General features: G+C 43.4%; 1 protein-coding gene across 1 annotated transcript in view; it reads right to left on the minus strand.

Annotated features, from left to right (window-relative positions):
- The window catches only part of LOC147692125 (uncharacterized), a 277,538-nt gene that overhangs the window by 95,189 nt on the left and 157,166 nt on the right, over positions 1 to 25,183 (minus strand). Inside the window, exons 5-8 of the mRNA XM_086939499.1 lie at positions 15,152 to 15,283; positions 12,695 to 12,826; positions 10,231 to 10,362; positions 7,773 to 7,904 (exon numbers count right to left, since the gene is read on the minus strand). Coding sequence (XP_086795625.1) covers positions 7,773 to 7,904; positions 10,231 to 10,362; positions 12,695 to 12,826; positions 15,152 to 15,283 — 528 coding nt within the window. The remainder of the gene's footprint in view (positions 1 to 7,772; positions 7,905 to 10,230; positions 10,363 to 12,694; positions 12,827 to 15,151; positions 15,284 to 25,183) is intronic.

Below are 25,183 nucleotides of genomic sequence, written 5' to 3' on the forward strand. Positions count from 1 at the left end.
ATTTTCAGAAAAGCGAAAGAACATGATAAAAATTTAACTTGGGATTGTTACGATTCTGTGTCATGGTCAAAAATGGAGGATACTGGGATGTTGAATTTGCCATTGGTGGGGAGTAGTGTGGGCGAGTCTTCCCGCCAATATGCGGGGACGCCCTTTCGATCAGGTACGAGTAACGACTACCACTCGAGGCCGAACGGCACCACAGGTAAAAGGGGGATTTGTTGGAACTTTAACAAGGGCAAATGCACGAGGCCCCAGGGGTCATGCAAATTTAGGCACGAATGTAGTGGGTGTGGGCAATCATCCCATCCTGAGTCCATGTGCAGAGCCAAAACGGGTGATAACGGGGGTAGAGGAGGCGCCAAACAGGTCTGAAATAGTCCGAGGGGCGCCTTTACCTACTCCGATTGATACCATGGCAATGATTCCTTGGCTCAGCGAATACCCGGATCACGCTTCCGCTGGGATGTTGCGGAACGGGTTTTCATATGGTTTCCGCATCCCAGTGGGGGAGTTTCAGGGTGTAGCGAAATGTAAAAACCAAATATCAGTGTTGCAACATACGACCGTGGTACAGGAGAAGATTGGGAGGGAGGTGGCTCGAGGTCGAGTCGCCGGTCCATTTGATGTGCCACCGGTTACTAACTTTGTTTGTTCCCCCTTAGGGGTGGTGCCCAAGAAGGACCCGGGTGAGTTTCGGCTGATACATAATTTGTCAGCCCCACGTGGTCTTTCCGTAAACGATGCGTTAGACCCGGAAGTGTGTTCGGTACGATACTCATCTTTCGATGAGGCCGTAGCCATATTGACTCGCCTAGGGCCCGGTGCGCTGATGGCAAAATCTGATATCGAGTCAGCGTTCCGGTTGCTCCCGGTACATCCAGACGATCAGCGTCTTCTTGGTTTCATGTTTCAGGGTCACTATTACATGGATAGATGTATGCCAATGGGGTGCTCTATATCTTGTGCCTATTTTGAGAAATTCAGTTGTTTCCTGCAATGGGTCTTCACAAGGAAGACGGGGTTTCAACAGGTTATGCATTATCTCGATGACCTTTTGTTTCTGGGGGCAGCCGGGGAACCAGAATGTGGTCAGGCTTTGAAGGACTTTTGTGTCTTGATGAATCATTTTGGTGTGCCATTGGCACCAGGTAAGACGGTGGGTCCTTCGACTTGCATCGAGTTTCTAGGGATCGAGCTCGACTCTGAGGAAGGTTGTTTTCGTTTACCGGGAGACAAGGTGCTAAGGTTCAGGGCATCCCTGGAAACGTGTATTAGTAAGTCCAAGATTAACCTACATCAATTACAACAATTGTTGGGGCAGTTGAATTTTGCCCTAAGAGTAATGCCAATGGCCCGCCCCTTTTCCCGTTCGATCGCTCAGGCCATGGTTGGCTTGAAGGAGGGCCATCATCGCACGAGGCTCTCGGCAGAGGTTCGTCAGGACATGCGCATTTGGTTGGCATTCCTGGCGGATTTCAATGGTCGAGTTGTCTGGAACAAACCGGCGGTGTCCTCCGAGGAGCTGGGGCTGTGGACAGATTCAGCAGGGAGCATTGGTTTTGGGGCCATATTCGGCACACAATGGTCGGCTCAAAAATGGCCGTCATGGTGGCATGAGGGTGGGCTGACAAGTAATATTGCTTTTCTTGAACTGTTCCCCATTCTGGTGGCCTTGAAGACTTGGCCTGAGGGGTTCAGAGATCACTCTGTGGTGTTCTGGTCCGATAATATGACCGTGGTTGAGTGTATCAATAGCCAGGCGGCACGATGCAAATGGATTCTGAGACTGCTCAAAGAAATTGTTTTGTTGTGTATGCAATTGAATGTGCTATTTAAGGCAAGGCATGTGCCAGGGGTGATGAACCAAGCGGCTGATGCCCTTTCTCGTTTCCGTATGCAGGCCTTCTGGGGTTTTCTGCCCACAGCGGACCCGGTGGCGGCACCCTTTCCCGAAGCTCTCTGGTCTCTCGGTGCCCCGAACTACGAAACCTTGTGGGAGAGAGTTTAGCACCCAGGACGAGGAAGGCATATGAAGGGGCGTTCCGTTCCTATTTGTCCTTTTTGGGGACTGCTAGAGGGGAGGTTTGGGGCCAGGAGGAGTGGGTAGTAAACTTCCTGCTGTCTCTACATCAGGCAGGCAAATCAGTGGCTACGGCCCAGAGGCATCGGGCAGCCATCTCCTTTGTGGCAAGGGCTTATGGGATCCAGGACCCGACAGCGTCTTTCGTTGTACAAAAAGCGCTACGTGGGTGGCAACGCCTTGAGGGCCGCAGAGTAGATGAAAGGCGCCCGATAGGTCTGGATAGGCTAGCCCTGTTATTATCGGTACTCCCTTCAACATGTTTATCCCAGTTTGAGGCGGTGTTATTCCGAGCCGCTTTTTCGCTGGCATTCCATGGGGCTATGCGGGTAAGCGAATTAGTGGCGAGGAACAAGCGGGATGTGATGGGGGGACTGTGCCGAGAGCACGTTCAGGTCAGAGGGGAGACAATGACTGTCTCGCTTGTCAGGTCCAAGACCGATCAGTGTGCGATGGGAGATTGCATAGTCATACAAAGGATTCCCGGGTCCCCCATGTGCCCGGTAAGTTGCTTGGAGGAATATTTAGCGCTAAGGGTGGCATCATGGGGGGGGACCTTGTTGAGACACGCTGACGCCACCCCACTGACGAGGTTTCAGTTTCAGCGGGTGCTTGCGATGTCGATTTCCGCTGCTGGCTTGAACCCCGGCGAGTTTGGGACCCATTCCTTTCGGATAGGGGCTGCTACGGAGGCTACAGCCAGGGGTCTGAATATCGAACAAGTTAAACGTGTGGGGCGTTGGTCCTCCAACTGTTATAAAAGGTATGTGCGGTTGCACATGTTGTGAAGCTGTAATGATGTACTCATGCTTCTTGTTTTTGTTTGGTTTTCAGTTGCGCAAGCCTACGAGGCGGGGCGGACTATGCAGTCGACCCAACACCGGGCCAGCGGTCAAACATCACCGGCTGTGAAAAAGCAGGTGTGGGTCACTCATACGTGAGGCGTGCCGTGGACGTATTCAAAGCAGGTGACATGATTCACGTGGCTGGGGAATACGGGTACAGTGTGTCCTTCTACGGAAAGGGCGGGCTCTGTATTGACCAGTTTCAATCATTTTTCGAGGGTTTGTTAGGGCGGACGAGGTCACCGCCTGCTGTAGTCATAGTACATCTTGGGGGCAATGATTTGGTGACCGCTGGTAGACGACTTCTTCTTGAGGCGATGCTTTCCACTGTAAGTTGGTTAGCGAGAAGAGTTCCAGGGTGCACGATTGCATGGTCCCATATGATCCCACGAAAAGTGTGGCGGGGGGCTTTTTCAGTTTCTGCTCTGAATCATTCGGTAAGGAAGATTAATAATAAAGTGAGTAGATTGTTCCGTTCAAGTACACTGCATTCTATCTCGCATGGTTGCATTAAAGGGGACAGTATGTATTTGGGGGATGGTGTTCACTTGTCCCGGGTGGGGAACGAGTTACTCATAGGAGACCTGATAGCTTGGCTGAGGACTTTGAGACATGACCTTTAGGTAGGAGTTGTGGGGGGTCCGGATAGCCGGTCAACTATCCGGCCTGTGGCGGTAAGGTCATGATCGGTGAGCACTAATTGGAAGATCCCTGTGAGTGGGCGTCACCCATTACGGATGGGAGCGCTCGAGGGAGGTGGCCATCGGCCCCTCAACGGGTAGGCGGTCCCGTCTAAGGATGGGCCGCCGAAAGGTAAGGAGAGGCGGTCAAGGCCCCTTCCTGGGTAGGAGGGGTTACAGCCCCCTCCTGGGGAATTTCTCGGGGCCAGGATATCTGCGACGGCAGATATGGTAAGATGTGTGGGGTTTGGGAGGGGGTCTACGCTACCTTCTAGATACCTCACACGAGTCCTCGGACGACCTTTAAGTGGCGACGAGTTTATTGGGGCCCCCGTCAAGTCAAGGGAAATTGGTAGTTGCACTTGAGGTACACCTCTGTGCGGTCGCCCCTCACAAGTGAGGGGGATGTTTCTGGTTTAGGGATCTTGACACCGGTTACGACCTTGCCGTTGGCCCTTAAACGTTAGGATGTACAATTTCAAAATTTCAAGTTAAAGTTTGGTAGGATGTTAGTTCGGCTAGGAGAACCTTTGTATTAGAGAATATGTTAAGGTTAGCCAAACATCGCAATGTGGTAATGAAATTGTACATAATATGAAACTGTTATTTTAATGTTTTAATTTTGTTTCATATTTTAATAAATACGGCCGGGAGGGTCACTCCCTCCCGTCTTCCAAAAGTTCAGAACTGTTTCCTGTCTCCCATCCTTGGGGAGTGTGTTGAGAGGGGGTGGCGGGTATCTCAGCCATATGGAAAGGGGCGACCATTCGGTCCCCCCGAACGTATGGCGGAGTACCACGAGCCCCCCGGGAAGCCATTTTTGGGCGGGAGGCGAGCCTCGGCTGGTATGCCCGAAGCGGCGTAGCCGGGGCGCGCCTTTTTCCCGCCCTAGAGTGGGCTGGCCTAGACACTGACGCCGCCGGCCACGCCCGAAGGGGCAGGCAGGGGCGGGTTTACGCCCGCCCTGAAGACGGATAAAAGGAGCAACAAGACAAGAACGCATCCTCTTGTTCCTGTGCTCTGAAGCTGCACCCCCTCGCTGCACGTGAGCTCGAGACGGAACGAAGAGCCAATTTTGACCCGCCCACCAGCCCCTGAGGACAGCGAGTGGTTTTAAATAAAGTTTGAAGTGGTACCGCTAATTTTTCCTTTTGCAGGTTGTGATGAGGATCGTGATAAGTTTGATTATGCAATAAAGAATGGTCAATTCGTAGTATGTTCTCAAATAAAGTGATCCTGCACTGGTTTGATCCGTAATCTTGCTTGTTGATATACTGTTTGTTACTGTCTTCTAGTAATTTAGTCATTTTAGTAATTTAGCTAGAATTGTCGTATTTATTTTGGTCGGGCGGTAAGGTCATGATCGGTGAGCACTAATTGGAAGATCCCTGTGAGTGGGCGTCACCCATTACGGATGGGAGCGCTCGAGGGAGGTGGCCATCGGCCCCTCAACGGGTAGGCGGTCCCGTCTAAGGATGGGCCGCCGAAAGGTAAGGAGAGGCGGTCAAGGCCCCTTCCTGGGTAGGAGGGGTTACAGCCCCCTCCTGGGGAATTTCCCGGGGCCAGGATATCTGCGACGGCAGATATGGTAAGATGTGTGGGGTTTGGGAGGGGGTCTACGCTACCTTCTAGATACCTCACACGAGTCCTCGGATGACCTTTAAGTGGCGACGAGTTTATTGGGGCCCCCGTCAAGTCAAGGGAAATTGGTAGTTGCACTTGAGGTACACCTCTGTGCGGTCGCCCCTCACAAGTGAGGGGGATGTTTCTGGTTTAGGGATCTTGACACCGGTTACGACCTTGCCGTTGGCCCTTAAACGTTAGGATGTACAATTTTAAAATTTCAAGTTAAAGTTTGGTAGGATGTTAGTTCGGCTAGGAGAACCTTTGTATTAGAGAATATGTTAAGGTTAGCCAAACATCGCAATGTGGTAATGAAATTGTACATAATATGAAACTGTTATTTTAATGTTTTAATTTTGTTTCATATTTTAATAAATACGGCCGGGAGGGTCACTCCCTCCCGTCTTCCAAAAGTTCAGAACTGTTTCCTGTCTCCCATCCTTGGGGAGTGTGTTGAGAGGGGGTGGCGGGTATCTCAGCCATATTATCTTGTAGCATCATTTGTTTGGCATTCTTCACTTAACCAGCTAATCCAAGATACAGGAAAGGTATGAACTTGCTAATCTACACTCCAATGGTACCCTAAGTGCTTCTGCAGCACTTACTGCTTACGTGAACCATTTGCCTTCTGGATAGAAAATTACATTTGTATTAAGCTGCTGTTGTTTATTTTATGTCGCAGGTGTTTTTATTTTCTGTCTATGACAGCTGTTTGATACTCCTGCAGCTGCTGTTCTGATCCTGAGACCAAATGAGATGAGTGAGAAGTCAATTAAATATTGAAAGCCAGCAAATTGGGCATTTGCCCCTATAAAGTCGTCAACAACCCCGGGGCTGTTAAAAGTTCTTAAGATGCAGCAGATATTTTGGAAGAAAACTCAAAATGGACCATAATATTTGTTATACCTCCACAAATTCATTGATTTCTGGCTTGCACAAGTTTTCTTAGTGACAAATGTCAGTCTATAATTGTAATATAATATCAATAGTAAAACTACTAATTACAGTAGTGAATTTAAACATTGACTAAAGGTCAGAAATGATTGAGAGTTTTCGCATGGAAAAGGCCCCATTTGCCATATGTACGTAAGAATAAATAACTTCATGATGTATAACTTAGACTATTATTTTTTGATGCAAGGGGTTCTCTTCCATATGAAATTTTCTCATATTTTACTTTGCCATTCATTGAATACCAGTAATCCTTTCAAAAGCTAATAGAAAACATAAAAATATATAACAAAGCATGCATTGATCATAGGAAATGGTATAGAGTCAGTCATTTCCCCAACAAACAAGAATAAAAAAAGAATATGCAATTTGTTTATTATTCTGATGTGGTGTATTTCATTAGTGAAAAAGTGAAAAGATATTGAAGTAAAAATAAACATTTCGTACATTTTTTTAAATTCTTTTACCTTACCATATCATGAGCTTTGTCACAGATTCAAGGCCGTTTCTTGATATAGACCAAAAGAGGTCATGTCTGATTTAAGCTCTTTAAATGGACTTCATAGATTGATATAGTGGTGTTAACTTTTCAATCAAAGTGTAACACATTTGTCAATAAAATGTCACTCATATATCGTAGTTCCAGAGAAGCCACACATAAGTAATTTGAAAACATGGCAGCAATGAGTGGAGATGAGTAATCCACTGGATTGGCCACAGCCCCCTCCACTATCAATTGCTTTAGGTATACAAATAGGCATCCTAAGTGAATTCAACACTCCATTTTCGCCTTAAAACCCTTTTGATATATGTCACTCTGTATTCACATAAAAATGGTGTGAGAAGAAAGACCACATGGAAAGTATTAGCCTCATTTAGTAACCTTATGTAAGTCTAGAAATATGGGCTTTATGTGCATGCTCTAGAAGCAAGCAGTGTTTGTGCATGTGGATAAAATGGCGGGATTTGCAGATGTACAAAAACTGAGCTTGAGCATGCAAATCTGATAATGAGGTGGCTTGAGGTATACATAATATATAATAAAGCAGTACAGATTTGGTACACCCAGTAACCTGCTGCAGCCGCAGGCTTTTTCAAAACTAGTTAGATTTCACAATCTACAAACTTTGAAAGTAACAAAAAGTAATTAATGCCTGCAATATATAAATATTGTGGAAATATATAAACATGGATCTATTTTCCGTGTCCCATTAAATCCAGGCCACTTAAGCAACAGCAAAAGGAAGAGAGTAAAAGTTAATGTTTTCAAATCAAGATCTCACTGTTCTTGCGAAAGTGGTCCCTAAGGTGGAACCATTGCTCTAATACAACTGTTTGATTAAAGCATTCTCCAGGCAAGTGTAAATAAGTATCATTGACATGGAAAGAGTAGGCATCTGTTAAATATGTGTAATGTTTTGTGGAAATGGCATGAAATTCAAAGAGACTTGTGAGAATTACACGTTATTCTGCAAAATTACAGCTTCAATATTTTGCACTTCTAGTCATGCATTGAAACATTGAAAAAAATCAGATCAGGTTCATTAATTGGCATTATGGAAATGCATCGATACAATAACAAAGCAGTACCTGAAGTTGTAGGGCTGGAATATGCAGTATTGGTTTGACTAGTCATCAAGGGCGAGATAGTTTTAGGACTTGTTGTGATGGTGCTTGGTGCTGAAGAAATGGTGGTAGCATTTGTAGTAGTGTTATCATTACCTGTGTGAAAGAGAAGATTATTCATGTGTTAAGATTACTTGTGTAATCTATATCTATATAAAGTACATGCAAAATAAACTCACATTCTGAGATGTAAACTTCTTATCATACACTCTGCACATTCACGAACTGCCATTGGTGAAAAATCTGCTATATGAGTATTATGGCTGCAGAAAAGCACCTTGACAACTATATTATGATATCCCTCAACTATGACAGTATTGCAAGTTCAAATTTTGATTGGGAGGGCTTCCAGATGTTTTTTATCTTGTGACATCATTTGTGTGGTATTCTTCACTTAACCAGCTATTCCAAGATACAGGACAGGCATGAGCTTGCTAATCTACACTTCAATGTAACCATAAGTGCTTCTGCAAAACTTACTGCTTACGTGAACCGTTTGCCTGCTGGATAGAAAATTACATTTGTATTAGGCTGCTGTTGTTTATGTTAAGTCGCAGGTGTTTTTATTCTCTGTCTATGACCGCTGTTTGATACTCCTGCAGCTGCTGTTCTGATCCTGAGACCAAATGAGATGAGTGAAAAGTCTGTTAAGTATTGAAAATCAGCAAATTGGGCACTTGCACCTATAAAGCTTTCAACAACACAGGGGCTGTTAAAGGTTCTTACGATGCTGCAGATATTTTAGAAGAAAACTCGAATTGGACCATAATGTTTGTTCTACCTCCACCAATTCATTGATTTCTGGCTTGCACAAGTTTTTTTAGTGACAAATGTCAGTCTATAGTTGTAAAATAATATCAATAGTAAAACTACTCATTACAGTAGTGAATTTAAACATTGATTAAAGGTCGGACATGATTGAGAGTTTTCACATGGAAAAGGAACTTCTTGGCATATATATATATGTAAGAATAAATAACTTCATGATGTGTAACTTTGACATTTTTTTTTTATGCAAGGGGTTCTCTTCTGTATGAAATATTCTCATATTTTCATTTGTCATTCATTGAATACCATTAATCCTTTCAAAAGCTAACAGTAAACATAAAAATATATAACAAAGCATATATTGCCATTGGGGAAATGGTATAGTCAGTCATTTCCCCAACAAACAAGAATAAAAAAAGAATATGCAATTTGTTTATTATTCTGATGTGGTGCATTTCACTAGTGAAAAAGTGAAAAGATATTGAAGTAATATTAAACATTTCGTACATTTATTTAAATTCTTTTACTTTACCATATCAGGAGCGTTGCCACAGATTCAAGGCCATTTCTTGATATAGATCAAAAGAGGTCATGTCTGATCTAAGCTCTTCAAATGGACTTCATAGATTGATATAGTGGTGTTAACTTTTCAATCAAAGTGTAACACATTTGTCAATAAAATATCACTCATATATTGTAGTTCCAGAGAAGCCACACATAAGTAATTTGAAAACATGGCAGCAATGAGTGGAGATGAGTAGTCCGCTGGATTGGCCATAGCCCCCTACACTATCAATTGCTTTAGGTATATGAAAAGGCATCCTAAGTGAATTCAATACTCCTTATTAGCCTTAAAATCCTTTTGATATATGTCACTCTGTATTCACATAAAAGTGGTGTGAGAAGAAAGAACACATGGAAAGTTTTAGCATAATTTAGTAACCTTATGTAAGTCTAGAATTGTGGGCTTTCTGTGCATGCTCTAGAAGCAAGCAGTGTTTGTGCATGTGGATAAAGGTGGGATTTGCAGATGTACAAAAACTGAGCTTGAGCATGCAATTCTGATAATCAAGTGGCTTGAGGTATACAGAATGTATAATAAAGCAATACAGATTCGGTATACCCAATAACCTGCTGAAGCCGCAGGCTCTTTCTAAACTTCTTGTATTCCAGATTCTACAAACTTTAAAACCAACAAAAAGTAAATCATGCTGATAATATATAAATAATGTGGAAATATGTGAACATTGATCTATTTTCCGTGTCCCCTTAATTTCAGGCCACTTAAGCAACAGCAAAAGGAAGACACTAAAAGATCATGTTTTCTAATCAAGATCTCACTGTTTTTGCTAAAGAGGTCCCTAAGGTGGAACCATTGCTCTAATACAACTGTTTGACTGAAGCAATCTTCAGGCAAGTGTTCTAAGTATCATTGACATGGAAAGAGTAGGCATCTGTGAAATATGAGTAATTTTGTTTGTGGAAATGACATGAAATGCAAAGAAACTTGTGTGAATTACAAGTTATTACGCAAAATTCCAGCTTCAATATTTTGCACTTCTGGTCATGCATTGAAACATTGAAAAAAGTCAGATCAGATCAGGTTCAATAATTGGTATAATGAAAATACATCTATACAATAACAAAGCAGTACCTGAAGTTGTAGGGCTGGAATATGTAGTATTGGTTTGACTAGTCATCACGGGCGAGATAGTTTTAGGACTTGTTGTGATGGTGCTTGGTGCTGAAGAAATGGTGGTTTCATTTGTGGTAGTGTTATCATTACCTGTGTGAAAGAGCAGATTATTCATGTGTAAAGATTACTTATGTAATCTATATCTATATAAAGTACAGTCAAAATAAACTCACATTCTGAGATGTAAACTTCTTATCATACACTCTGCATGTTCACGAACTGCCATTGGTGAAAAATCTGCTTATATGAGAATAATGGCCATAGAACAGCACCTTGACAACTATGTTTCTGATATCCCTCAACTATTACTGTATTGCAGGTTCAAAAGTTGATTGGGAGGTCTTTCAGATGTTTTTTTATCTTGTAACATCATTTGTTTGGCATTCTTCACTTAACCAGCTAATTCAAGATACAATAAAGGTATGAACTTGCTAATCTACACTTCAATGGTACCCTAAGTGCTTCTGCAACACTTACTGCTTACGTGAACCATTTCCCATTACTGGATAGAAAATTACATTTGTATTAAGCTGCTGTTGTTCATTTTACGTCGCAGGTGTTTTTATTCTCTGTCTATGACAGCTGTTTGATACTCCTGCAGCTGCTGTTCTGATCCTGAGACCTAATGAGATGAGTGAGAAGTCTATTAAATATTGGAAGTCAGCAAATTGGGCACTTGCCCCTATAAAGTCGTCAACAACGCATGGGCTGTGAAAGGTTCTTAAGATGCAGAAGATATTTTGGAAGAAAACTCAAAACGGGCCATAATATTTGTTATACCTCCACCAATTCATTGATTTCTGGCTTGCACAAGTTTTCTTAGTGACAAATGTCAGTCTATAATTGTAATATAATATCAATAGTAAAACTACTCATTACAGTAGAGAATTTAAACATTGACTAAAGATCAGAAATGATTGAGAGTTTTCACATGGAAAAGGCCCCACTTGGCATATATATGTAAGAATAAATAACTTCATGATGTGTAACTTAGACGGTTATTTTTTGATGCAAGGGGTTCTCTTCCGTATGAAATGTTCTCATATTTTAATTTGTCATTCATTGAATACCATTAATCCTTTCAAAAGCTAATAGTAAACATAAAAATATATAACAAAGCATGTATTGACAGTGGGGAAATGGTATAGAGTCAGTTATTTCCCCAACAAACAAGAATAAAAAAAGAATATGCAATTTGTTTATTATTCTGATGTGCTGCCTTTCACTAGTGAAAAAGTGAAAAGATATTGAAGTAAAAATAAACATTTCGTACAGTTTTTTTAAATTCTTTTACTTTACCATATCAGGAGCGTTGCCACAGATTCATGGCCGTTTCTTGATATAGATCAAAAGAGGTCATGTCTGATTTAACCTCTTTAAATGGACTTCATAGATTGATATAGTCATGTTAACTTTTCAATCAAAGTGTAACACATTTGTCAATAAAATGTCACTCATATATCGTAGTTCCAGAGAATCCACACATAAATATTTTGAAAACATGACAGCAATGAGTGGAGATGAGTAGTCCGCTGGATAGGCCACAGCCCCCTTCACTATCAATTGCTTTAGGTATATGAAAAGGCATCCTAAGTGAATTCAATACTCCTTATTAGTCTTAAAATCCTTTTGATATATGTCACTCTGTATTCACATTAAAATGGTGTGAGAAGAAAGAACACATGGAAAGTTTTAGCCTAAATTAGTAAACTTATCTAAGTCTAGAATTGTGGTCTTTCTGTGCATGCTCTAGAAGCAAGCAGTGTTTGGGCATGTGAATAAAGGAGGGATTTGCAGATGTACAGAAAAATGAGCTTGAGCATGCAACTCTGATAATCAAATGGCTTGAGGTATACAGACTATATAATAAAGCGGTACAGATTTGGTATACACAGTAACCTGCTGAAGCCGCAGGGTCTTTCTAAACTACTTGGATTCCAGATTCTACAAACTTTAAAGCCAACAAAAAGTAAACCATGCTGATAATATATAAATATTGTGGAAATATGTGAACATGGATCTATTTTCCGTGTCCCCTTAATTCCAGGCAACTTAAGCAACAGCAAAAGGAAGACACTAAAAGTTCATGTTTTCAAATCTAGATCTCACTGTTTTTGCTAAAGAGGTCCCTAAGGTAGAACCATTGCTCTAATACAACTGTTTGACTAAAGCAATCTTCAGGCAAGTGTTCTAAGTATCATTAACATGGAAAGAGTAGGCATCTGTGAAATATGAGTAATTTTGTTTGTGGAAATGACATGAAATACAAAGAAACTTGTGTGAATTACAAGTTATTACGCAAAATTCCAGCTTCAATATTTTGCACTTCTGGTCATGCTTTGAAACATTGAAAAAAATCAGATCAGATCAAGTTTAATAATTGGTATAATGAAAATGCATCTATACAATAACAAAGCAGTACCTGAAGTTGTAGGGCTAGAATATGTAGTATTGGTTTGACTAATCATCACGGGCGAGATAGTTTTAGGACTTGTTGTGATGGTGCTTGGTGCTGAGGAAATGGTGGTTTCATTTGTGGTAGTGTTATCATTACCTGTGTGAAAGAGCAGATTATTCATGTGTAAAGATTACTTATGTAATCTATATCTGTATAAAGTGCAGTCAAAATAAACTCACATTCTGAGATGTAAACTTCTTATCATACACTCTGCATATTCACAAACTGCCATTGGTGAAAAATCTGCTTATATGAGGATAATGGCTATAGAACAGCACCTTGACAACTATGTTATGATATCCCTCAACTATTACTGTATTGCAGGTTCAAAAGTTGATTGGGAGGTCTTTCAGATGTTTTTAATCTTGTAACATCATTTGTTTGGCATTCTTCACTTAACCAGCTAATTCAAGATACAAGAAAGGTATGAACTTGCTAATCTACACTTCAATGGTACCCTAAGTGCTTCTGCAACACTTACTGCTTACGTGAACCATTTGCCTTCTGGATAGAAAATTATATTTGTATTAAGCTGCTGTTGTTTATTTTACGTCACAGGTGTTTTTATTCTCTGTCTATGACAGTTGTTTGATACTCCTGCAGCTGCTGTTCTGATCCTGAGACCAAATGAGATGAGTGAGAAGTCTATTAAATATTGAAAGTCAGCAAATTGGGCACTTGCCCCTATAAAGCCGTCAACAACGCAGGGCCTGTGAAAGGTTCTTAAGTTGCAGCAGATATTTTGGAAGAAAACTCAAAATGGACCATAATATTTGTTATACCTCCACCAATTCATTGATTTCTGGCTTGCACAAGTTTTCTTAGTGACAAATGTCAGTCTATAATTGTAATATAATATCAATAGTAAAACTACTCATTACAGTAGTGAATTTAAACATTGACTAAAGGTCAGAAATGATTGAGAGTTTTCACATGGAAAAGGCCCCACTTGGCATATATATGTAAGAATAAATAACTTCATGATGTGTAACTTAGACGGTTATTTTTTGATGCAAGGGGTTCTCTTCCGTATGAAATGTTCTCATATTTTAATTTGTCATTCATTGAATACCATTAATCCTCTCAAAAGCTAATAGTAAACATAAAACTATATCACAAAGCATGTATTGACATTGGGGAAATGGAATAGAGTCAGTTATTTCCCCAACAAACAAGAATAAAAAAATACTATGCAATTTGTTTATTATTCTGATGTGCTGCGTTTCACTAGTGAAAAAGTGAAAAGATATTGAAGTAAAAATAAACATTTCGTCCTTTTTTTTTAATTCTTTTACTTTACCATATCAGGAGCGTTGCCACAGATTCATGGCCGTTTCTTGATGTAGACTAAAAGAGTTCATGTCTGATTTAAGCTCTTTAAATGGACTTCATAGATTGATATAGTCATGTTAACTTTTCAATTAAAGTGTAACACATTTGTCAATAAAATGTCACTCATATATCGTAGTTCCAGAGAAGCCACACATAAGTAATTTGAAAACATTGCAGCAATGAGGGGAGACGAGTAATCCGCTGGATTGCCCCCCCCCCCCTCCCTTCACTATCAGTTGCTTTAGGTATATGAAAAGGCATCCTAAGTGAATTCAATACTCCTTATTAGCCTTAAAATCCTTTTGATGTATGTCACTCTGTATTCACATAAAAATGGTGTGAGAAGAAAGAACACATGGAAAGTTTTAGCATAATTTAGTAACCTTATGTAAGTCTAGAATTGTGGGCTTTCTGTGCATGCTCTAGAAGCAAGCAGTGTTTGTGCATGTGGATAAAGGAGGGATTTGCAGATGTACAAAAACTGAGCTTGAGCATGCAACTCTGATAATCAAATGTCTTGAGGTATACAGAATATATAATAACGCAGTACAGATTTGGTATACACAGTAACCTGCTGAAGCCGCAGGCTCTTTCTAAACTACTTGGATTTCAGATTCTACAAACTTTAAAGCCAACAAACAGTAAATCATGCTGATAATATATAAATAATGTGGAAATATGTGAACATGGATCTATTTTCCGTGTCCCCTTAATTCCAGGCCACTTAAGCAACAGCAAAAGGAAGACACTAAAAGTTCATGTTTTCAAATCAAGATCTCACTGTTTTTGCTAAAGAGGTTCCTAAGGTAGAACCATTGCTCTAATACAACTGTTTGACTAAAGCAATCTTCAGGCAAGTGTTCTTAGTATCATTGACATGGAAAGAGTAGGCATCTGTGAAATATGAGTAATTTTGTTTGTGGAAATGACATGAAATGCAAAGAAACCTGTGTGAATTACAAGTTATTATGCAAAATTCCAGCTTCAATATTTTGCACTGCTGGTCATGCATTGAAACATTGAAAAAAATCAGATCAGGTTCATTAATTGGTATAATGAAAATACATCTATACAATAACAAAGCAGTACCTGAAGTTGTAGGGCTGGAATATGTAGTATTGGTTTGACTAGTCATCACGGGCGAGATAGTTTTAGGACTTGTTGTGATGGTGCTTGGTGCTGAAGAAATGGTGGTAGCATTTGTGGTAGTGTTATCATTACCTGTGTGAAAGAGCAGATTATTCATGTGTAAAGATTACTTATGTAATCTATATCTATATAAAGTACAGTCAAAATAAACTCAAATTCTGAGATGTAAACTTCTTATCATACACTCTGCATATTCACGAACTGCCATTGGTGAAAAATCTGCTTATATGAGGATAACGGCTGTAGAACAGCACCTTGACAACTATGTTATGATATCCCTCAACTATTACTGTATTGCAGGTTCAAATGTTGTTTGGGAGGTCTTTCAGATTTTTTTTATCTTGTAACATCATTTGTTTGGAATTCTTCACCTAACCAGCTATTCCAAGATACAGGAAAGGTTTGAACTTGCTAATCTACACTTCAATGTTACCATAAGTGCTTCTGCAACACTTACTGCTTATGTGAACCATTTGCCTTCTGGATAGAAAATTACATTTGTATTAAGCTGCTGTTGTTTATTTTACGTTGCAGGTGTTTTTATTCTCTGTCTATGACAGCTGTTTGATACTCCTGCAGCTGCTGTTCTGATCCTGAGACCAAATGAGATGAGTGAGAAGTCTGTTAAATATTGAAAGTCAGCAAATTGGGCACTTGCACCTATAAAGCTTTCAACAACGCAAGGGCTGTTAAAGGTTCTTACGATGCTGCAGATATTTTAGAAGAAAACTCGAATTGGACCATAATGTTTGTTATACCTCCACCAATTAATTGATTTCTGGCTTGCACAAGCTTTCTTAGTGACAAATGTCAGTCTACAGTTGTAATATAATATCAATAGTAAAACTACTCATTACAGTAGTGCATTTAAACATTGACTAAAGGTCAGAAATGATTGAGAGTTTTCACATGGAAAAGGACCTACTTGGCATATATATGTAAGAATAAATAACTTCATGATGTGTAACTTAGACGGTTATTTTTTGATGCAAGGGGTTCTCTTCCGTATGAAATGTTCTCATATTTTAATTTGTCATTCATTGAATACCATTAATCCTTTCAAAAGCTAATAGTAAACATAAAAATATATAACCAAGCATGTTATGTTATGTTATGCTACTGGGGGTTTTGTAAAGCGGTCAGCTGCTCCGAAGAGCGTCCCGGCGCTATAGATCATTACACACAAATACCAGCAACTAACAAGACAGCCAAATCGGCACTAAGAATCAACAGGAACAACTTACAGGGCAAAAAGATCAGTTTTAAGTCCCTTTATAAAGGTAGACAGATTGGAGCACGTTCGCAACGTCAAGGGCAGAGTGTTCCAAAGACGGGGGGCCAGGTAACTAAAAGAGCGACCTCCACAACGAACATGTCTCACTGCCGGCACGATTGCATTGGCCTGGGCAGCCGACCTCAAGGCTCTAGATGGGAGATAAAAGTTGACCCTTCTCTGCAAATAGCCAGCGCCAAAATTGTGTAGCGCCTTAAAAGCTGTGGTTAAGGTCTTAAAGGAGATGCCCTTACAAATCGGCAGCCAATGCAGAGTAACAAGGAGGTTGCTGGCCCTGGCTCTTCTGGTAAGACCAAAGATTGCCCTGGCTGCCGAATTTCGGACTACCTGCAGGCGGGTCAGCAGATATTCAGGAAGACCCAGATAAAGGATGTTGGCATAGTCTAGGCGTGAGCCTATCAAGGCCTGCACCGTAATCTTCTTGTGCTCCAAAGATAGGTAATGCAGAAACTTTCTCAACATCCTTAGGATGGCGAAGCACTTCCCCGTCAGGCCAGCTACCTGGGCCTTGAAGGAGAGTTTGTTATCAACCAGCCAGCCCAGGTTCTTAGCTGTAACAGAATCGCTGGCAGGGGGGGAACATGGCCGAAGGCCACCAGTGCTTCCATCTCGAGTCGGCAGGACAACCAAAAAGTTGCATTTGAGGCCGCTTTTCCCAAACCAATCAAACACAAACTCCAGACACTTCCGGATGGCCGCTCCGTCAAAGTCACAGCCCCTGTCACAAGTGAACAGGAGCTGCGTATCATCCGCATAGGAGACGATCTGAGCCCCTAGCTCCTCTACTCGCGCCGCTAAAGGTGTCATGAAGATGTTAAAAAGAGAGGGGCTGAGTATGGAGCCCTGCGGGACCCCCACCTCAAGCTGCGGCATAGGGGTGGAGAAAGGGGGAGCCCAGATCGTTTGTCTGCAGTCAGCCAAGAAAGATTGAAACCATTCGAACACCGTTCCCCTCAGGCCAATCTCCCAGAGTCTTGTCAGGAGAAGGTCATGGGGAACAGTGTCGAAGGCCGCCGACAGATCAAGCATGATGAGCAAGGCCTTTCCACCCCTGTCCAGAGTTTCCTTCCCAGCCTCGGTCACCTCGAGTAGAGCGGTTTCTGTACTCAGGTTAGATCTAAACCCGGACTGTGACTGATGTAACAAGGAATTGACCTCTAGAAAGTTGGCTAGGGTGGTGTGTACATGCTTTTCCGCTATTTTGGTCAAAGCGGGCAGCAACGAGATTGGCCTGTAGTTGGAATGCAATTTGGCATCTGCATTCGGCTTTTTAATAAGGGGAAGGACTAGGGCCTGCTTCCAAGATGTGGGGACTTTGCCCGTGCTCAGGGATGAGTTGATAATAGGGTTGATGATAGAATTAAGAGCAGGAGCCAAGGTCGCAAGACACTTGGCGGGGCAAGGGTCAAGTGGAGAGCCAGATTTCAAGTTGGACAAGAGGTCCAGCGAGGCATGAAGCTCTAAAACAGGAAAGCAGTCAAGGGTAGGACCCGAGGTATCCGTGTCCGATGCAGATGAGTGTAACCAGGGATTAAGAGAGTCGTCGGCCACAGAGCCGGAATCCGAGATGTTTTGAGCTCCTTGCAAGGCCGACTGGATGGTACGAATTGTATTAGTGAAAAATTCTGCAAGCTCCGTAATCCATGGTTCCGAGAAGATAGATGTGGGAGTACAGCAGGAGGGAGAGATAAACTCTTTAACAATCCTAAAGATCTCTTTGCAGGAGTTATCTGCTTCCTCGATCTTTTTAACTAAAAAGGATTTTTTTCTCATGTATTGATCATAGGGAAATGGTATAGAGTGAGTTATTTTCCTAACTAACAAGAATAAAAAAATAATATGCAATTTGTTTATTATTCTGATGTGGTGCATTTCACTAGTGAAAAAGTGAAAAAATATTCAAGTAAAAATAAACATGCCATACATTTATTTAAATTATTTTACTTTACCATATCAGGAGCGTTGCCACAGATTCAAGGCCATTTCTTGATATAGCCCAAAAGGGGGTCATGTGTGATTTAAGCTCTTTAAATGGACTTCATAGATTGATATAGTGGTGTTAACATTTCAATCAAAGTGTAACACATTTGCCAATAAAATGTCCCTCATATATTGTAGTTCCAGAGAACCCACACATAAGTAATCTGAAAACAAGGCAGCAATGAGTGGAGATGAGTAGTTCGCTGGATTGGCCACAGCCCCCTCCACTATCAATTGCTCTCGGAATACAAAAAAAGGCATCTGAAGGGAATTCAATACTCCTTATTAGCCTTAAAATCCTTTTGATATATGTCACTCTGCATTCACATAAAAATGGTGTGAGAGGTAAGACCACATGGAAAGTATTAGCCTCATTTAGTAACCTTATGTTACTCTAGAATTGTGGGCTTTCTGTGCATGCTCTAGAACAGGGGTCTCCAAACCGGTCCTGGAGGGCCGGATCCATGCCAGATTTTTAAAATAACTACATGTATCTAAATTGGGGTATCCAAAAAATCTGGCATGGATCCGGCCCTTTAGGACCGGTTTGGAGACCCCTGCTCTAGAAGCAAGCAGTGTTTGTGCATGTGGATAAAGGCGGGATTTGCAGATGTACAAAAATTGAGCTGAGCATGCAATTCTGATAATCAAGTGGCTTGAGGGATACAGAATATATAATAAAGTAGTACAGATTTGGTACACCCAGTAACCTGCTGCAGCCACAGGCTAAGATTCTACAATCTACAAACTTTAAAAATAACACAAAGTAATACATGCTGACAATATATAAATAATGTGGAAATATTTGAACATGGATGTATTTCCTGTGTCCCATTAATTCCAGGCCACTTAAGCAACAGCAAAAGGAAGAAAGTAAAAGTTCAAATTTTCAAATCAAGAACTCACTCGGGGGGAGGAGCTTAGCACGTATCCGAGATGGCCGCGTGAGCACAGGGCTCCCGAGACCCTCGCCGCCCTCCGCATATATCCTGAATGATATCCTGATTACAAAGACGGATTGTTGGAGATGAAACTCAGCTGATTAGCTAGCTGCTTTCAAAAATTGATTTGGACTTCGGGAACCGCTGCTACGACACCCTGAACTTTTGAGGCCCACCCCATGGCGACGCCTGGGGCTTGAGTCATTGAGATGCCTAGGCAGTAGTTGAACAACAACGGCCTGATGAAGTGGCTCATTGCCTTGGAGTTAACTTTCGGTTTCGCTTTCGGTCTCAGGCCTTATTCTATCCCAAGATCGACCTGGTCACTCGAGGTCTTCCGAACTCTGTGACTCCACCGTATGCCAACAGTCGCGAGCGTCTGTGTGCTGGGCTTCAGCTGCTGATGCCTGCCTTTGAAGACGCAGGTGGGTCGACCGCGAAGGGCCATTTTGCCCAGGTCTCACAGGCCCCTCGGGGGCACATTGTCCAACATGGCGGGTAGACCCGACAATGAGAAGCAGAAAACCAAGACGCCTCTCCGGGGGGGGGAACTAATCAAACAAATGTCATGGATCGATATACCCAGCCTTAGTGGTCCCCCGGTGGTACGGATAAGATTTTGGAGGAGGTAGGCAGAGACCCGGCAGCGTCGACCGAGTTGACTCTGCAGGATGTCATGGGCGCCATTGCAGGTATCAAGTCTTCCATCGGCCAGCAATATGAGTCTCTCAACACTGTGGCCATTGACGTCAATTTGATCAGAGCGGACTTATCGAAGACTAACGAGAAGGTCAAATCCTTAGATCTAAAGACCTCCAGCCTTACGACCGATGTGTCCGACTTACAGACTGAGGTCGGCAATCTGCGGTCCTCCAATGATCTCATGGCCCGTCGACTTGAGGATTTTGAAAACAGGGCCAGACGCAATGATGTACGTATTATTGGGGTCCCTGAAATAATGGAAAATCCTGCTGTTGATCTCCTTGTGGAGGACCTCATCCTAAATCACCTCGCCCCCAGAGGCCTAAGTAAATTCTTCGCCGTGGAACGTCCGCACCGAGTACCTGGTGGGAAGCCAAAGCCGGGTGTCCCTCCGAGGCCGATTATCGCCAGAATTTTCAACTTCAGAGATAGAGACGCTATCCTGTAGGCATCGCGGGTGGGAGGCCCCGTGAAGTTTGAAAACACAATGGTTAGCTTTTACCCGGACTTTACCCAGTTCGTTCAGAGACAGAGGATGAGATTTCAGGGGGTGAAGCGACGGTTGAGAGACAGGGACTTGAAATACGCGATGCTATTTCCAACCAGGCTTCGTGTCGAATATGAGGACCGGACATTTTTTTTTTGATCGTCCTGAGAATGTGAGTGACTGGCTGGATACATTACCAAAGCGGAGCGAATGAACGGAGCACTCGGGTGGAGCAAAGGGTGGCGTGCCAGAGCAAGAATGACAATGTGGTCCCTGATTTCCGAACAATTAACATACCATACAGCTCTGTTTGAGTTCTTTCATACTGATGTGATCTATGGTGGTATACCCGAGGGTGCCGGGGGGAGTGGGACCCTTTCCTCCTCTGGGTTTCTTTTTGTAGAATAGTTTACTGTTAGGGCGACAGGCACACTGCAAGTTGGGGATATTTTTAGGTCTAACGCAGGGGTGCAGGGTGGGGGGTATTGTAACGGGTTCATGTTGGGGGTGGAAGGGGGAGCTTCTCTTTTTCTCAAGGCAACGTATTGTGTTATTCTTATATCTGGGTACTGTGTTCGCTATGGGGAGGACTGCATTCATCCCCGGGATGGAGGGTAGTGGGTTGAAAATACTGTGTTGGAATGTCAATGGGTTGGGGGATAGGATAAAGCGGGGAGTAGTGTTGCAACTGTTGAGACTCCTATCCCTTGATGTTGTGTTGTTGCAGGAGACGCACTTGATTGGGAACACTTGTCAAGCCATGAATCAGCGAGGATATCGTCTTGCTGTACACTCTGGGTTCACTACTGGTTCGAGGGGCGTGGGCATCCTAGTCAAGAACTCTCTCCCTTTGGAAATAGACAACATGATTCTTGACGACAGGGGGCGCTACGCTGCTCTCATGGGAAGGTTGGAGGGGAAGACTGTCTCGCTGGTTTCTGTATATGTGCCGCCTGGTCTACAGACCTTGACTTTTGCTGATCTTGGGCTTTTGGTGCTGGGGCTTACGGATGGTATCATGGTGTTGGGCGGAGATTTCAATTCAGTTGTCTGCGGTAGTGTAGATCTCTACCCCTCAGAGACCTCACCAGGTCGCAGTCTTGGTTAGGTGGGTTTTTAGATACACTGGGTTTGGTAGACTGTTGGAGGCTGATGCATCCGGGACAAGTACAGTACACGTTCCACTCTGGGGCTCACGGCAGTCTCTCCAGTCTTGACTATGTTTTGATGCCGGCGGTACAGGCCTCCTCTGTCAGGGAGATTAGACACCTGGCCCGGGGTATATCAGATCACTCCCCATTGTGGCTCCAGATCAGCACTAGTGTGAGTGTCGAGGGACGGGTTGCCCCGATCAATCCCTGGTATCCTTGCAACCCCAAAACCCGTGCTGAATTGATTAACTCCCTGGATCTGTACTTTGCTGAGAACGAGGGGTCCGTGTCCTCCTCAGTGTCACTGTGGGAGGCATTTAAGACGGTCATCTAAGGACAGGAATTACTGTTAATCGCTGGTGCCAAGAAAAGTAAGACTGAGGAGGTGGTCCATCTAGAGACTGAAATAACTGAGCTAGAAAGGGACTTGGAACTGGGTGTGACTCGTAACAAGCTTCATGCTCTCAGCCTCAAACAACTGGATTATAAGGCCCAGGTGACGGATGCCGCTAAACTTATGAGTAGAGAGCAGCAGGGCAGACTGTATTATGTGGGCTATAAAGCTGGGAAACTGATTGCTTGGCTGGATAAAAAGGAGAAGGCGAGTCGTGTGGTTCCCGTGATTGAGAAACTTGATGGAGTGAGTGTGACTGATCCGTCTGAGATTGTAGAGTGTTTCGCGGAACATTTCCGACAAGTGTATTCCCCAGTCTCCGATAGACCGGTGGAAGACTCCCACCTGTTAATACATGATATTGCATTGCCTTGCCTGTCGGACTCGGATAGGGACTCAATGGATGCGGTATTTTCAGATGACAAGGTGGCCCTCGCTATTCGGTCTCTGCGCTCGGGCAAAGCTATGGGCCCTAATGGTCTGCCCATCGAACTCTATAAGTTGCGTCCTGACAAAATGGCGCCGTATCTCCGTTTATTTGTTTTTAGAGTCGCAAGACATCGGCTCCCTTCCTCGGGATCAGCGCCTCGCTACCATTGTGGTGATTCATAAGGAGGGGAAACAGCATGATCGCTGTGCGTACTATAGGCCCATTTCGCTTTTAAACCCTGAACCAAAGATTCTCCCTAAGTTGCTGGCAAACCGCTTGATAAAAGTAATTAGTGACTTGGTACATCTGGATAAGTCCGGATTCATTCCACACCGCAATACAGCACTCAACCTGAGGCGCTTGCACGGGGTTCTCGCGAGGGTGGCGTTGTTGCGTGAACCCGCCATTTTGGTTTCTTTGGATGCTACGATGGCCTTCGATACGGTGGAGTGGCCGTACCTCTGGTCTGCTCTTGAGAAATTTGGATTCGGTCCTGGTTTCATTGGTTGGGTGAAACTTTTGTATGAGGAGCCATTGGCACAGGTGGTAGTGAATGGTCGAGTATCTAAGCCCTTTGTTCTCGGGAGGGGTACACGGCAGGGCTGTCCATTGTCTCCGCTTCTTTTTGCCCTTGCCTTGGAGCCACTGGCTGTCTGGCTGTGATGAGAGCCCTCGATGAAGGGTATTTGATGGACCCCGGACTTCGAGGATCGCATATCGTTCTATGCTGATGACATTTTGTTGTACCTCACATCCCCTCGTAAGTCGTTGAATGTATTGTTTGATGTGCTCACCTCGTTTGGAAGGAATTCCGGCCTTGTGATCAATTGGACCAAGTCCTGTGTGTACGTGCTCTCAGGTGATACCTCCCTCTGCCGCGTCGTTGCCCCATCCAGGTGTCGCTGTCGGTTTTTAAGTACTTGGGCATTTTTATATCTTTGGATCCGGTGGCTCGATATGACCTAAATCTGCTCCCTCCTCTTCAGAGGTTAAAATCTGAGATTGTGGGCTGGCTCAGGCTACCACTTTCACCACTTGGGCGCGCAGCTCTTTTTAAAATGATGTCATTACCGCGATTTCTATATGCGCTCCAGAATACGTTTGATGTTATTCCTGCCAGTTATTTTCGTGAGGTGGAGAGTTTGCAGAGACGATTGATCTCGGATGGACGCTCGCGTATTGCCCTCGCCAAACTCACGCTTCCTTGGTATGACGGAGGTATCGCACTTCCGGATATCAAGCGATATTATTGGGCCTCTCAGTTGGGAGCGATTAATCATGGAATGTATGGACCAGCCTCCAACCCCTCATTTGAGATGGATAAGCACTTGTTGCCGGGTGGAGACTATAACAGAGCCCTTTATTCCAAAGCAGAGGGGAGGGAACTGTTGGGACCTACCAACATTGCGGTTCGAGTGTGGCATGATGCGAATGCGGCAACAGGATGAAAGGATCAACTGACCCGTGCGACTCCGCTTTATGCGTCTGAAAGACTGGGTTGCCTGTGGAAAACAAAAGGATTTGAAAAGTGGGATATGATTGGTATCAGTAGGGTGAGTGATCAATGGGTCAAGGGTAAATTCAAGACTTTCGAGGCACTGAAGGTAGAGTATGAGCTGAGTGATAGAGAATTCTTACGCTATGCACAGATTACCCACGCGTTAAATTTGGTTTTTCCTAAGGGTATTGACATCCCCGAATCCTCCCCACAGGAAGATCGGGTGCTTGACGGCCACGTGCCAGACAGCACTATTTCTTCGATATATAAGAAATTATTCAATAATGGAATAGATCTGTTGGCGCGGCTCAGAGAGGTCTGGACCAACGACGGTTTGGAGTTGGATGATGAGTACTGGCAGTCAGCGCTATCCTCGACGAAGGAGGTTGCCATTCCGGCCCGCCTCCGACTCGTTCAACTTAAAATTCTACATCTGATATATGTCACTGGCCCGCGCTTGATTCATATGGGTTATTCAGTGGATGGGCTATGTAAGCGTGCGTGTGGACTGGTTGGAACTTTCCTCCATATAATTTGGGAGTGCCCGAGGGTAGCAGCGTTCTGGAATCGTGTGCATGCACTGATGGAAAGAGTCACGGGGTGGAATTATTACCCGAAGCGAGGCGTTGTCTGTTGAATGTCTGGGAACTGAATGACTATGATGTTGCACAGACGCAGTGGGCGACCCTTGGTAACATGATTGCTAAAAGAGACAGTGCGCAGCTGTGGGGTTCCCAGCGGCCGCCCACGGTCTTGAGATGGAAGGAGAATATGGACTGGTGTATGTTCAGGGAAAAGACAGTGTATATGGCACGGGGTAAACGCAGGAAATGGAATAAAATTTGGAGCCAATGGAACTCCTTCTGTGGAAATATATGCACGCCTCCATTCGTGGAAACCCCAGAGGTTCCCCTTTCCCCCTGACCTGGCATTCCAAGTCTGGTGTAGACTTTATGAACATTGATCTTGTTTCCTCACTCACACCCCCCCCTACCCCCCGGCATTAATGATGTCTGTAATGTATTGTACTGCAGTTTCCTTCCTCCTTGAACATATGTCCGACTGTATTGTATTATTGCCTTGTGTATCAGTTTC

Source organism: Lissotriton vulgaris, chromosome 9, assembly GCF_964263255.1.
Source record: "Lissotriton vulgaris chromosome 9, aLisVul1.2, whole genome shotgun sequence".
NCBI classification, from domain to species: domain Eukaryota; kingdom Metazoa; phylum Chordata; class Amphibia; order Caudata; family Salamandridae; genus Lissotriton; species Lissotriton vulgaris.